The following is a 14,716-nucleotide window of genomic DNA, read 5'->3' as shown; positions in this document are numbered from 1 at the left end:
ACTTTGGACCACTGAGCAACAGTCCAGTTCTTTTTCTCCACAGCCCAGGTAAGACGCTTCTGACGTTGTCTCTGGTTCAGAAGTGGCTTGGTAGCCCTTTTCCTGAAGACGTCTGAGCGTGGTGACTCTTGATGCACTCTCCTTGTAAAGCTCTCACAAGTGTTTGAATCGGCTTTGCTTGACTGTATTCTCAAGCTTGCGGTCATCCCTGTTGCTTGTGCACCTTTTCCTACCCAAATTCTTCCTTCCAGTCAACTTTGAATTTAATATGCTTTGATACAGCACTCTGTAAACAGCCACACCTTTCAGTAATGACCTTCTGTGACTTACTCTCTTTGTGGAGGGTGTCAATGTTCGTCCTCTGGATCATTGCCAAGTCAGCAGTCTTCCCCATTATTGTGGTTTCAAAGAACAAGAGATACCCAGAATTTATACTGTAGGGATGGTCATTTATTCAAACTCAAATGTAAATATTCTAATATTTTGAGATACTGATTTTTGACTTTCATGAGCTGTAAGCTCTAATCATCAAAATTAAAAGAAATAAACATTTGAAATATATCAGTCTGTGTGTGATGAATGAATATAATATACAAGTTTCACTTTTTGAATGGAATTAGTGAAATAAATAAATTTTTTGATGATATTCTAATTATATGACCAGCACCTGTATGAGCACTGTGGGATAGGAAAGATGTTCATAGCTGTTGTCATGCTGTTATTGAGTTATATTTGACTGCAGCCAGTACAGGGGAAGCTTGGGTGAATATGTGTGAAGTTTGTAGTTATAAATGACTTGACTAGTTTTATAGTTAATGCTTTGTGTAGTTAAGGGATCTAAATAGACCATAAGAGAGAGAAGTTCTAATTTAGTTTTATTGAGAACTGAGAATGTGTGTGTGTATTTGGACCGTGGCAGGCAGGATGCCGTGTGTTAGTTTAAACCCCCGAGAGAGATTGCGAGAGTCCCCTTGCAATGTGCCTCAACACGGCTCAGGAAGGAAAATGCAGTTTCCTTTCGCTCTCTCTCTCTCTCTCTCTTTGCAAGCAGAAACACATACGCTTGTCTAAGCCAAGAGTACACTGTAATCTGGAAACACACCACAGGTGTACTGCGGGAGTGCAGCTATATGGTCATGCTAACCGTATGACCAGTTAGCAGCGTCTCACTAAGCGTTCGCATTGTTAGTGTGGAAACTACGGGCCCCATAGAGCTGGCTGAGCCAGTATGGCTCCACTCACTTATATGTGCTCAAGGGAGGAGCAGGTAAAGAGAAGGGCTCCTCAAGAGACTCATCAAAGCTGTCAGAGAGCAACATTGAGAAAGACAACTTCAGCATCGCTGCTTCAGTCAGCAAGACAAAACCAGAGGCCATACACATTTTTTTTTTTTTTTTCATTGAGACACACACAAAACAGACAGACTGACGATACAAACACAACTCACCTTTCAGTAATTTTCGGTACTGATCTAAGAGGGATGTCCTAAAGACAGAGACAAACATAAGCATCTTGCATAACGAGTTGCTTTCATCATCAAAACATGTTCTGCATACAAAGATCATTTTATTGATGAGATCAAAAGAGGCATATGAACAGCTAATCTATAACAAATTTTGCCATAAGTTAAATATATTAAGTTTCTACAATATATAAATATATTGCAGAAACTTAATTTCCTGTAAAGCTGCTTTGCAACGATTTGTATCGTGAAAAGCGCTATACAAATAAACTTGAATTGAATATGAAGCTTGACAGTCATGGTCATAATAAAAAAATAATATATACTGTATAAATATTTTTTTATGAAAATATTTTGGTTTTGGACGATTATTCAAAATTTCAACGTTTAGTTGTTCACACGGTCTACCACAAAGTCTGATTCACCTTTTTTGCAATTGCTGTATGGTTTCGGAAACCCTTTTTACCCTTATTTGCCTAATTATCCAAAAAAAGGAGCTTTGCATCTCAGATAGTTCAATAAATTTGACGGACAATAACGAGGCGTTTTGGCACAACAATTTTATTGACTATTTGGGCTGTCTGTCATTTATCTGCCATGAGGTCAGTGGTCATTTTTGAGCATGTATTCCTTTAACGTGTGTATCTCTGACCTTGCAGCGACCCTTTCCATTGACCATAGCATCTGTGCTGAATTCCTCTCGGCTCTGCAGATGGGCAAAAGGTTTGACAGCCCCCCACGACTCCAGGAAGCGTGTCATACGCACAGATGCTCGCATCTTCAATCCATCACTCACACGAGGTTTGGTGACATTGGGAGCCATCAGTGATGAGTCTTTTGACTAAACACACAAACATCAACATGATCAGATTCACATACATTGACATATATACTGTATGTGGCAGGCACACACTGCTAATGTATGATTTAATGTTTCTACCCGCGGGTCTATAACCAGGTACGTCTTGATGTTAAGCTCTTTAAGGTAGGGATCTCTCAGGTGACCATTCCCCTCCTCCACCTCATACGCTTTGTTCAAGTGTTTCAGAGTCGCCTCTGTGATGTGAACTCGTCTAATGGAGAAAACACAAATGTAGCATCTTATCATACAAACAGTGTTCTGTATGAAACTTAAACAGTTCTTGTTTGCTAAGCAATTTTATTGTTCATACCCTGGTAATCCACCTGACTCCATATGATTGGCTAAGGTGACATCATGTGACCACACATCAAACTGCCATTTCCGTAGGCCAATCACACCACAGAGGACGTTTCCAGAGTGCACACCTACTCGCATGTTTATATCCACACCTGTTGCCTCACGCACCTGCCTGCAAGTGATGATTAGAAAAATATTCAGCCTGTCATCTGTCACATATCTTGGCCAGTGCTAGGAAAAAAACACTATAAGGAGAAATCCTGTACTAATAATGATTTACATGTTTTATAAACATATATAGACTTACTTGATGGCTTCACACATGTCCAGGCCCATTTTAACACAGTTTTTGGCATGATTTGGCAGGGAAACGGGGAGGCCAGACACACAGTAGTAACAGTCACCAAGAATTTTTATCCGCATGCACTCATTCTCCTACAGGGGAACACACACACGCATGCTAGTCATCTTCAAAAGACAACTAATATGTCAAATTCAGAGCACAAGTATCCAATTTACAAAATCAACAATGACATTTTTGTTTAAGAACCAAACTGACCGATGATAAGATTGAATTATAACAAATTGAATTATATTATATAATAATAAATTAATCACACACAATGCCATTCAAAAGTTTGGAGTCGGTTTTTTAAAAGAAATACTTTTATTCAGCAAGGATGCATTACAGTAGTGTGTAGAAAGTGCGTGTGAAGACAGTTTTAATGTTACAAAAGATTTCAAATAAATGCTGTTATTTTAGACGATCTGTTCATCAAGGAATCATAATGTACAACAGTTTCCACAAACATATTAAGCAGCAGAACTGTTTTCATCATTGATAAAAATCAGAAATGTTTCTTGAGCACCAAATCAGTATATTAGAAAGATTTCTGAAGGATCATCGAAGACACTGAAGACTGAAGTAATAGCTGCTGAAAATTCAGCTTTGCCATAACATGAATAAATTGCATTTTAAAACATATTAAAACAGAAAACAGTTATTTTAAATTGTAATATTATTTCACTATACTACTATTTTTACTTTATTTTTCATCAATGTTGAGCATAAGGGCATAATTACACTGGTGTTCAAAAGTTTGGGATCAGTAGGATTTTTCTGCTAATCAAGGCTGAATTTATTTGATCAAAATACAGAATAAAACAGTAATAATGTGAAATATTTTTACAATTTAACATAATGATTTTCTATTTTAATACACTTTAAAATGCAATTTAATTCTGTGGTGCAAAGCTCCAGTCTTCAGTGTCACATGATCCTTCAGAAATCATTCTAATATGCTGATTTATTATCAGTTTTGGAAACAGTTGTCCTGATTAATATTTTTGATCACTTTAATTTGATCACTTTTTATCAATTTAACATCCTTGCTGAATAAAAGTATTAATTTCTTTCAAAAAAATAAAAATAAAATGTACCAACCCCAAACCACTGAATGGTAGTGTGTAATGTTACAAAAGATTTCTATTTTAAATAAATGCTGTTCTTTTTAACATTTATTCAAAAAAGAATCCTGAAAAACGTATTACAGGTTACAAAAATGTTAAGCAGCTGTTTCCAACATTGATAATACATCATCATATTAGAATGATTTCTGAAGGATCATGTGACACTGAAGACTGGAGTAATGGCTGATGAAAATTCAGCTTTGCATCACAGAAATATACCGTAGTATATTTTAAAGTATATCTCTTTTCTGTATTTGTAATCAAATAAATGTCGCCTTGATGAGAATAAGAAACTTCTTTAAAAAACTAACCGATCCCTTTTTTTTTTCCTTCCCTTTTTTCTTTCAGATTGTGAAATTGTTGATGGTGTGTCTGTTGCTCCCCCCTCCCTGTTGTTTGTTTGAATGGATGTTGTTTTGTTGATTTAAAGAAAATAAAAAGTTGATCACAAAAAAAAAAAAAAAAACTGATCCCAAACTTTTGAATGCCAGTGTATATTGTATTATATACAGTGCCCTCCACTAATATTGGCACCCTTGGTAAATATGAGCAAAGGCAGCTGTGAAAATAAATCTGCATTGTATATCCTTTTTATCTTTCGTTCAAAAAATTCACAAAATTCCAACCCATCATTGAAATAAAACAATTAAAAGTGGGGGGAAATCTCGTTGTGAAATAAATGCTTTCTCTAGTTCATGTTGGCCACAATTATTGGCACACAATTATTGCGACGTCCTTTTCCCAGGGTTCCCTGATTTTTCTCCTATAATGCCTGAAGAGTTGGGAGAACACCTGATAAGAGATCAGAGACCATTTTCTTCATACAGAATCTCTCCAGATACTTCAGATTCACAGCTCCATGTTAGTACTTCTCTTCAGTTCACCCCACTCATTTTCTGTAAGGTTCAGGTCAGAGGACAGGGACAGTCATGGTAAAAGATTCATTTTGTGCCCAGTGACCCATTTTTGTGTTTATTTTGATGTTTGTTTTGGATTGTTGTCCTGGTGGAAGATCCAAACATGGCCCATTATAAGATTTCTAACTTAGGCAGTCAGGTTTTTATTTTATTATCTGTTGGTATTTGATAGAATCCATGATGCCATGTGTCTAAACAAGATGTCCAGGACCTCCAGCAGAAATATAGGCCCACAACATTAAAGATCCAGCAGTATATTTAACCGTGGACATGGGGTACTTTTTTATCCCTGTTTGTACTAAATTCATCTGGTGGGTTTGCTGCCAAAAAGCTCATTTTTCAATTTCATCTGACCACAGAAGGCAGTCCCATTTGAAGTTCCAGTTGTGTCTGATAACTGAATATGCTGGAGTTTGTTTTTGGATGAGCTAGGAGAATTTTCCTTGAAACCCTCCTGAACAACATGTGGTGATGTAGGAGATGTTCGTTTGATATATTTATTTTTAGGTTTCTGACCCCAAGACTCAACTTATCTCTACAATTCTCCAGCTGTGACCCTTGCAGAGTCTTTAGCCACTCAAACTCTCCTTCTCACCGTGCATTAGGACGATATAGACACATCCTCTTCCAGGCAGATTTTTAACATCTTTAGTTGACTGGAACCTCTTAATTATTACCCTGATGGTGGAAATGGGGATTTTCAGTGCTTTGACTCTTTACTTACAGCCACTTTCTATTTTGTGATGCTCAACAATCTTGTTCTGCACATCAGAACTATATTCTTAGGTATTACTCCTTGTGATGGATGATTAAGGGAATTTGGCCTTTGTGTTCCTCATATTTATAATCCTGTGGAACAGGAAGTCATGGCTGAACAATTTCATGCTCCTAGTCACACTGGTGTGCTAAAAAATGTAAATATGAATGGTAATATACTTCAGAATTTCTAGGGGTGCCAATAATAGTGGCCAACATTCATTGGAGAAAAACATTTATTTCATCATGAGATTTTCTCCCCACTTTCAATTGTTTTACTTCAATGATAGGTTAGAATTTCGTGAATTTTTTGAGTGAAAGATCAAAAGGATAAACAATGCAGATTTATTTTCACAGCCGCCTGTGCGCATGTTTATCAAGGGTGCCAATATTAGTGGAGGGCACTGTGCATTCACTCATATATAATTATACTTACTTTTGCAATCTGGTCAAATTTCCCAAAAAGTTCATTCAGCATAATCACAAGCTCCTTAGGAGAACAGTCACTGGCCAAACGTGTGAAACCCACGATGTCAGCATATAGGATGCTAGCAGAAAGCAGACATAAAGAGACACTCTTATGTGTTTTTGCAGGTAATTTTAGAAATGAAACAAAGGGGAAAAGCATGCCTGCTAGTTTGAATCTCAGGTCAGGTCAAATAGGAAGAGGAGACATTTAGGAGTTGATATGACTTTGCTGAGTCCTTCTTAATGAAGAGAACAGAAGCAGCTCAGTGTCAGCTGTCTAAACGCCCAGGAAAGAATAAAAACCTCATAAACACGGCTCATGGAGCTTAACCTTTAAGACCCAGCTGTTCTCAATGCTGACTACAGGACCAGACACACACGCACACACACTCCATGTCATCACACTCCTAATGAACGAGTTCTCAAAGAGAGCAGATCCCATGAATTTCGGCAGGTGAACAGCTAGCTCTCTATTGTTTGCTCACACATACAGGTGAGTGAATCTGTGTTCTATCTGAGCAGCTGTAAAGGGAGGCAAACAAGCCATCTATCTAAATATAAACAGCTGCCTGAGAACCGAGCATTGTGAGTATGGGACAAAGAATATTAATAGATGCATCCCATCCCCCATTGCCACTCTTGGGGTTGATGGGAAATAAAACTAATTAAATGAGAGGCCTCGTGATGAGCACTCTGAGAGTCAGGACTAACATACTGACCATTCATTCACTATCAGGACTTGATTAATGAGGAATTAAATTGGAGCATGCAAAACACAGAACAACACACAAACAGCTCCAGATATGTATGACGGTGTATATGTGTGTTTGCACATGACGTGTTACCTGACGTTCTCGTGTCTCTTCACATAAAGACTGTGGAAATTGTTATCACGGACCATACGCTGCTGTTCCTCTTTATCTTTACACTTGCAGCGCTCCATTATGGCCAACTTCATCTTCATGGAGATGTACACAGGAAGCACTGACTGTAAAAGGTTTTCCTACAGCACAACAAACAAACACACACACACACACACACACACACATATTTAAGGATAATAACTGTGATATCATATATCCAGTTCTGTAAATGTAATTTTATTTTTATTTACTTTTATCTTGAGTATCCTATTCTTTCTCATTCTAACTATTGTTTGACTGTAACAGCTTAAGTGTCAACAGGCTAAGGGAACTGGGCTATGAGAGGGTAATGGGAAACTAAGAGATTATACTATATCATTCAGGAGAAATAATTGCCTTTACTGTGTCTTGTGAGGACACTATTGCCCTGTGTGTAAAAATGTTTGTCTCTAAGGTTCACCGTCGGCACACTGTTTCTGAGATTCACTATACTGAACATATACCGTCAGGGAGGTTAACAGCCAGTCATTAAACTCTACTCTGCTTTTCCCTGTTCTCCCTACATGATTTCACTTCCTCGACAACACTCAAAACAAACCGAGAAACAAAAAGAGGTTGAAAAAGTTTAGCCTGTTTCAGTAGAAACCTCTTAGATTCACTTTTCAATGTCTGAAATAACCACCAGCTGTCAGATTTGAAGATAAATTAACTAATATATAAAATCATTAAAAAGAAAAAAATCCAAAATTTCAAGAGAAACTTTCTAAGCCGATATTCAAAGTTCTTTTAGAGTGAAGGTTGTTAAAGACTAATGTAGTTTGAATACCTCAGCAGACTGAAGAGAAATTCAAAGTCTGAGGGATGTCAGTCTTTTATTTGAAGAGAGATTTGTTTGAAAGCTATGTGGCTGCTAGAGTGTTGCAAAGGTGTTTTTCAGTCCAATCAATTAAAAACATATAAAAGAAAAGGCTGTAGGACTGTGCATAGTTCTGTGGACTTAAGACTACAGTATACTAATGTTTAAAAGACAATTGTACGCTAGGGTAATCATGGTGCAAATTTCAATTAGTGCATAGTATGTACATAATTTATGTGCGCTGCCATTTTTCTAACCATGTGTACTCTGTATGCACAGCTCAAATATGCGCCTTTAATATTTTTGCACTAATTATTTTGTCCAAAAGGTGACAACACTGGCTGGGACACTGTTTCACACTTGAAAAATAAACATGAGATTGAAAAACAAACAATTACTGAACATGACAGCAATAAAAACACATTAACAAGCAACTCTAGTTTAAACAAGTGCAAAGAAATCGGTCAGAACTTCTGGAGAGAAATAGCGCAGACACAGAACAAAGATTAAACTTTCTAGTGCTATCTATTTCTAATCTATGTGTCCTGTCTGTGACCATCTGTGTTACCGCACACTATCAAATGGAGGAAACTTTAAAATGCTATGTGTTCGGCATTCACGTCACGTGTCCACATTCAAACTAAAGGACACTTTGGGCTTTTGAGGGGTTACAAATGAATTATGTGGTCTCATTTAAGAAAAAAAATAAAAATAAAAAATACTTAACCCATGTTTGTACAATAACAGACAGTTCAATACTCTTGCATAACAGACAATTTAAAACTATTTGAGCATGTATATTTACACAGAGGATTATTTGCATTTGTTTTGTCCTATATGTTTGCTTTGGCTGTGTCTGTGATTTGTTGGAATGAAGTTGTATGAGCACCTGCTGTCTCTTCTCAATCTCCAGTTTCATGCGAATGCCAAGGCAGCGAAGAGTATCCTGAAATGTCTGCTTGAGAGCTTTCTCCATCAGAACCTTATAAAATGCACCAACCATACTTCCACAAACAAACACCACAGCATTTGACAGCAACTAGAGAGAGAGGGGGAGAGGGAAACTGACTTTTAACATATTAACATTGAGGTGTTACATCCTTCTCAGCTTCTTTACATACAGGTTTGCTGAAGCTGAAAACCTGCTTTCCTTTCAACCAATCAGAAACCAGATTTTCTTTTACCTGACTGATGAGGTGGTACTTGGTGAGATTGGGGGGTAACTCATTCACTGTGAGGTACACCGAAAGAACAATGATGTGAGACAGAAAGGAGATGATACTCAGAGTCACAGCATAGCACAACTGGAATGGCAGCATTGTGTAGACTGTAATGATGATGAAGAGGAAGAAGGGCACCTGGAGAGAATGAGACGAAGAGTGCAACATTAACATTTATTTAAGACTGACTAGTATTAAGTTATCAGTTACTGCCAATATTGCATGTTTCAATGCATGACAGTAAAAACTACCCTGTCATGTGAAATCTAAATAAAATATTATAGCTAGTGTGTGTTACCTGGTCCCATGGTTGTATTGGTATTTCGGATCTCGTGCTGAAAATAAAGGTGAATCCCATTGTGAGGTGTGTGGCCCACACGGCGAGGCCAAGTAAAGTTCTCCATCTCTGAGAGAGGGTCTCTGTACACACTAATATAAACACAGCCAGGAACAAACACAACGCTCCTCCCACAACTCCCACAAATACGCCATGGACCTTTGCATCCTGAAACACACACATGGAGAGAGCAAGGTGTTAGGGGCAAACATGCATAAACCAGCTCATTCAAGGGGTTTGGAAAAAACAGTGTGTGTGTGTGGAAGTGGGTGTATGTGCTAGAGTGCTTCGAAACAAATAAACAAATCTGGTCAAAAGAAATTAGTTAACGCTCTCTCTAGAAAAACTCTGTGAATGTGCGTGCGTCTACATGTTTGTGTAAGCAGTCTTTCTTGGAAACATTAGTTTTGCACATTAGTTGTCATGGAGCCATTAAGGGACTATTGCTTCCCGCACTATTCCTTCTATTTTCCCCCCTTAAGGCAGAAAAAACACAAACATAAAAAAAATAGAAGCCAAAAAGCCTTAAAAAGCTCCAGAGATCACTTGATTCCATCTGTCACAAAGCTAACACTAGTTTAAAACTAGACACCATCTGAGTGAGCTGTTTTTTAGTGCATATATATATATATATATATATATATATATTTATCATCTTAGCAGATACATTCAAACACACAAATTCATTAAGGAATGAAACAAGTGACTTATGAGTAAGTCATTGAATCATTTTCATATGCAGTTTAGTTCTAAAACATTGATTCATTCAGGAACGAATATGTAAATAAATGTTATTGGCATTGCGGCTTTTAAATATAATTTAGAAATACGGTTATTTTATTTTAATGATATTTCAAAATATTACTACATTTTGATCAATGAAAAATGAAGCTTTGGTGAACAAAAGAGACTTTCAAAAACATTAAATATTGCATACATCTTACTAACCTCAAACGTTTGAACAGTAGTATAATTTCTACACTAGTCATAGATTATCTATATAAAGTCCAGAGTTAATAAACAAAACAAAGCAAAATGATTAAATGACACTATCAGTCTACAAGTCCCTATGTTGGCAAATCACAGGCACTAGGTCGACCCCACCACTCACCCACGCACCAATATACACACTCACCACAGTGAGTCCTCCACTCATGTCAAGTCAACCACTCTGAATTACCACTGAGCTACATCACTGACTTAACTTTCAAACACTCAGAAATACTTCCCTCAGTCCACAAGCACACACAAGAAACACACACACACCTACATACTCCCATCACCCTATGGGCTTTGTGAAAGTTCAAATAAATAGTAAAACTCAACACACACACACATGCCCACACACAGAGAGCCACACTGGTTGTAATTCTGTTCCTCCCACGGCCGGTTGGTGTTGAGAGAGGAGGTTATAGAAGTTCGCACAGATGGTATAGTGCTTATCTGCTAAAGAGTACGGAAGGAGCGTTCACGGCCCCTCTTCTCATCCAGCTGACTCCAGAGATAGTTTATGTGAAAATGTGACAGAGAGAGCGAGATTATTATACAATGTGCTACATATTCCCCAAGAAAAAAAACATTCTGATGGACCTGGCATAAACTGCCAATTATTACAATTAAAACACTCAATTTCCTGACACGGATAATGCCAGTTCACATCAGCATTGTGATCGTCAGACTTCAGATTACGCAACTACAGAGGATCAGCACCTCAGTCACTGCAGGATTACGTAAGAGAGGCTGCTTCAATCATCAGAAACCATCTGAACAGCAAGGACCAAACTGATCCAGTACATGTTGAATATTGTCTTTGCTGTGGCAATTATTGTCTTTCCTAATTTTAATTGACTTGTTCAACAACGCACACTTGCGTGGGTGGGTGTTTGACCTTGGGCTGACTTTGGATTGTGGACGTGTGTAAGCAAGTAGTGCATTTGCATGAGTGTGGCATCTCACCAGCTTCAGACTGAAGAAGAGCACTAGCAGTGTGGCACAGGTAAGCATGCTCAGTCCCAGCAACAGAACGAAGGGCTGGTATTGGCTAATGCCAGAAAATTTCCTGTACAGTGCTTCCTGTTTCAACTTCTGCTCGTTCAGCAAGTACTTCCTTTTTGCTGGCATTCTGACCAACGGCAGTGCAGCGACTGAACAATACTGGCCAATCAGAGCAGAGCAATCAGATGGCACAGAAATACACCACCTCCCATCCAGCAGAGTGCGGCTATGATGAAATCCCCATAGAAACCACGTGAGAGCGTGTGGGAGGTCATTCCAGTGCAGAACACTTCTGCTCTCCCCTCCAGAGCACCATTCTGTGCATGTCCTTTACAATCCTTCTTCGTTCTGTATTAGCACTTTCAGCACTTTTCGTCCTCACTCGGGTGTCTCCCGGTCCTGTTGGAGAGGGCTTCAGGATACCACGCCGTTGGATGAGAGGGAATGCAATGTAATTATGATTCTTCCACAGTCCAAAAATTCCTGTCACAAAAAAATAGAGAGTTATTTATTAGATGTGCTTCAATGACTATACTAATACAACACCTCTATAGTCATTCTGACCCACTGGAGAGCCAAGAAACTAAAATCAGGAACTTTTCATTTAGAAACTAACTCGGTTTGATTCGAAACCTGCTGAATCATGCAAATTTAGAGAGCATATTTTCAGGTCAACTCCTTAGATCTCTATAAACACTGCTCTGTTCAGTCGTGCACACTGGAAGCTCTCTGTGTCTGTAAAAAGGCTTTTGGGTAGAGTTCAACATTTGTGTGGATTCAGTCCTCTCTTCATTACAGAGCCTAATGCTGATGGCTGCTGTCCATGGCACCTTCAGCCAAACCTCAGCTACAACTCACACTGAGACGAGCAGAGCTCTCCAAAGAAAAACCTGAGTGAACACTGGACACAGAGTATGTGAACTCTGCCCTGCTGGACACATAGAGACCTCGGTGCAGAGAGTGGTCAATGGTCTTACTGTGCTTGATGTAGTCACACTGCAAACATGCAGACTGTACAGGAAAGGAGAACAGTTTAAAAAGTTGGGGTCTGTTCGATTTTTGAATAAATTAATACTTCTATTGAGCAAGAATGCATTAAATTAAGCAAAAGTCGCAGTAAAAACATTTGGCCTATAGTGTTGCAAAAGTTTTCTATTTCAAATGAATGCTGTTATTCTGAACTTTCTATTCATCAAAGAATCCTGAAAATCCTGAATGCATTCTGGTTTCCACAAAAATATTAAGCAGCAATTATTTTCAACATTGGTAATAATCAGAAAGGTTTCTTAAGCTTCAAATCAGCATAATAGAATGATTTCTGAAGGATCATGTGACATTAAAGACTGGAGTAATGGTTGCTGAAAATTCAGCTGTTTGTAATATTACTCCACTATATTACTGTTTTAAAGGGGTCATGAACTGCCTCTGTTTTTTATTTTGTACTGTTCTCTGACGTCCACTTATAATGTTATCAAGATTTTTACATCAAAAACATAATAATTTAGAAGTAACAGGCTATTTTCTGTCCTGTTTTTGACGGATACAATATAGCCGGCACAGCATTGTCTTTTACTTTAAAAATACTGCATTGAATTGTGTCTGTGATCAAATCTGCATTAAAAATGAAATGAGCAAAAGTCCTAATGTTGGGATCAGAAGGAAGGCAATACAAAGACTGTTTTTTCCACAACTTGGCACTGCACAGCGTCTTGTTGTCTTCGGGGCCATCTTTATCGTTTGGTTTCTGCGTAGACCTGCGCATTCGCCTCTCACGTAAATAGGGATGCACTGAAATGAAAATTCTTGGCCAAGGCTGAGCAAAATGAAACACGAATACTGAACACGTTTTTTTGTGTTTTTTCCCCATGTTTTTTTCCAATTTTTTTCCCCCGTTGCATAAATTAAATACCCAAATTTAGCTTTTTACTGTTTTGTTGTGCTTTTCAAAGAAAAAATTAATTACAAAACAACAATTTACAAATATTTACTTAACACTGAACACTTAACACTTTTTTTTTTTGGGTGGGGTGATTTTTGAGACCCACTTCTTGAATCAGGCATGTATTTTTTGCTGTACAAATAAATGCATCCTTGCTCAGCAGCAGAGAATTCTTTTAAAACATTAGAAAATATTTCAGGTCCCACAGATACAAATCTATTACAGATTTGCACACTATGTGTGAATGTTATACTAAATGTATTAATATAGCTGTTGTAATTATTATTGTCTTTTTTTTTTTAGCGCATTAGCGCATGGCTTTGGTTGATCGTGTCACGTCATTGTATGATACAATTTATTTGGTCTTTTTTCTTATTTCGCTTAACAATTTCGGTTGGCAAACATTCGGTGCATCCCTACTCGTAAACACTACATGTGAGAAACGGTGGGTGGGGCTAAACAGGCAGCGATGTAGAAGCAGGTGTTGATCGTCCTCTGTGGAGGCAGGGGTGGACTTAAGGTGCGTTCACACCAGACGCGAATGAAGCGTTAAGCGCGAGTGATTTACAAGTTAAGTCAATGCAAAGACGCGAATAGACATCTTGCGGCGCGGTTCGCACGAATGAGGCGGCGCGAATGACATGATTTGCGCGAATTGAGCGTTTTGGGCGTTTGACGCGCTTAACGCGTGATTCGCGCGAGTTGAAAAATCTGAACTTTGGCGAAAATTCGCGCCACGTTAACCAATCAGGAGCTTGCTCTAGTAGTGACGTGATTACAACGTAGCGAGGGAGGCAGAAATCAGAAACAACAATGGAGGACAAAATCATCGTCGCTGTATGTGGATACCCGGAGCTGTACGATACATCTTGATACTTTTATAGAAACAGGAATAAAAAGGATCTTGCTTGGTGTGTTACTTTGTGCACAACATAGTAAATCATAATTTATAGCCTATTTGTTACATAAAAATATTATTTCTATGTTAAGACTACAATAGGCTACTTATGGCAAACATTTGTACATTCATTCTAATTATATCCTATTGCAAATACACTCACAATAGTATAGTAAAAAATAGTTATTTGTGATTGGACCAGTGTAGTGTAATGAGACTGGAGCCGCCTGGCAGAAGCCCCTCCTTGACGCGAATTCGCATCTGTTGTGACTTGAATTTCACACGCGAATGAAGCGAATTTCACGCGCGAATGAAGCGAGTAAACTCAAAATGTTCAAGTGTCCAACTACGCGCGAATAGCGCAATTTATTCGCGC

General features: G+C 38.2%; 1 protein-coding gene across 3 annotated transcripts in view; it reads right to left on the bottom strand.

Moving 5' to 3' along the window:
• Positions 1–14,716, bottom strand: part of adcy7 (adenylate cyclase 7) — a 59,038-nt gene that overhangs the window by 19,246 nt on the left and 25,076 nt on the right. For 2 of the 3 annotated variants that reach the window (XM_058782331.1, XM_058782332.1), the window contains exons 2-13: positions 11,465–11,986; positions 9,470–9,676; positions 9,136–9,309; positions 8,841–8,990; positions 7,078–7,235; positions 6,201–6,312; positions 2,929–3,056; positions 2,635–2,793; positions 2,403–2,535; positions 2,115–2,303; positions 1,448–1,485; positions 1,243–1,302 (exon numbers count right to left, since the gene is read on the bottom strand). In XM_058782331.1, coding sequence (XP_058638314.1) covers positions 1,243–1,302; positions 1,448–1,485; positions 2,115–2,303; positions 2,403–2,535; positions 2,635–2,793; positions 2,929–3,056; positions 6,201–6,312; positions 7,078–7,235; positions 8,841–8,990; positions 9,136–9,309; positions 9,470–9,676; positions 11,465–11,629 — 1,673 coding nt within the window. In that variant the 5' untranslated portion in view covers positions 11,630–11,986. The remainder of the gene's footprint in view (positions 1–1,242; positions 1,303–1,447; positions 1,486–2,114; positions 2,304–2,402; positions 2,536–2,634; positions 2,794–2,928; positions 3,057–6,200; positions 6,313–7,077; positions 7,236–8,840; positions 8,991–9,135; positions 9,310–9,469; positions 9,677–11,464; positions 11,987–14,716) is intronic. The other variant, XM_058782333.1, reaches the window with a different exon arrangement.

The sequence above is a fragment of the Onychostoma macrolepis genome, chromosome 07 (assembly GCF_012432095.1).
Source record: "Onychostoma macrolepis isolate SWU-2019 chromosome 07, ASM1243209v1, whole genome shotgun sequence".
NCBI classification, from domain to species: domain Eukaryota; kingdom Metazoa; phylum Chordata; class Actinopteri; order Cypriniformes; family Cyprinidae; genus Onychostoma; species Onychostoma macrolepis.
This window is presented reverse-complemented; position numbering and strand designations above follow the sequence as displayed.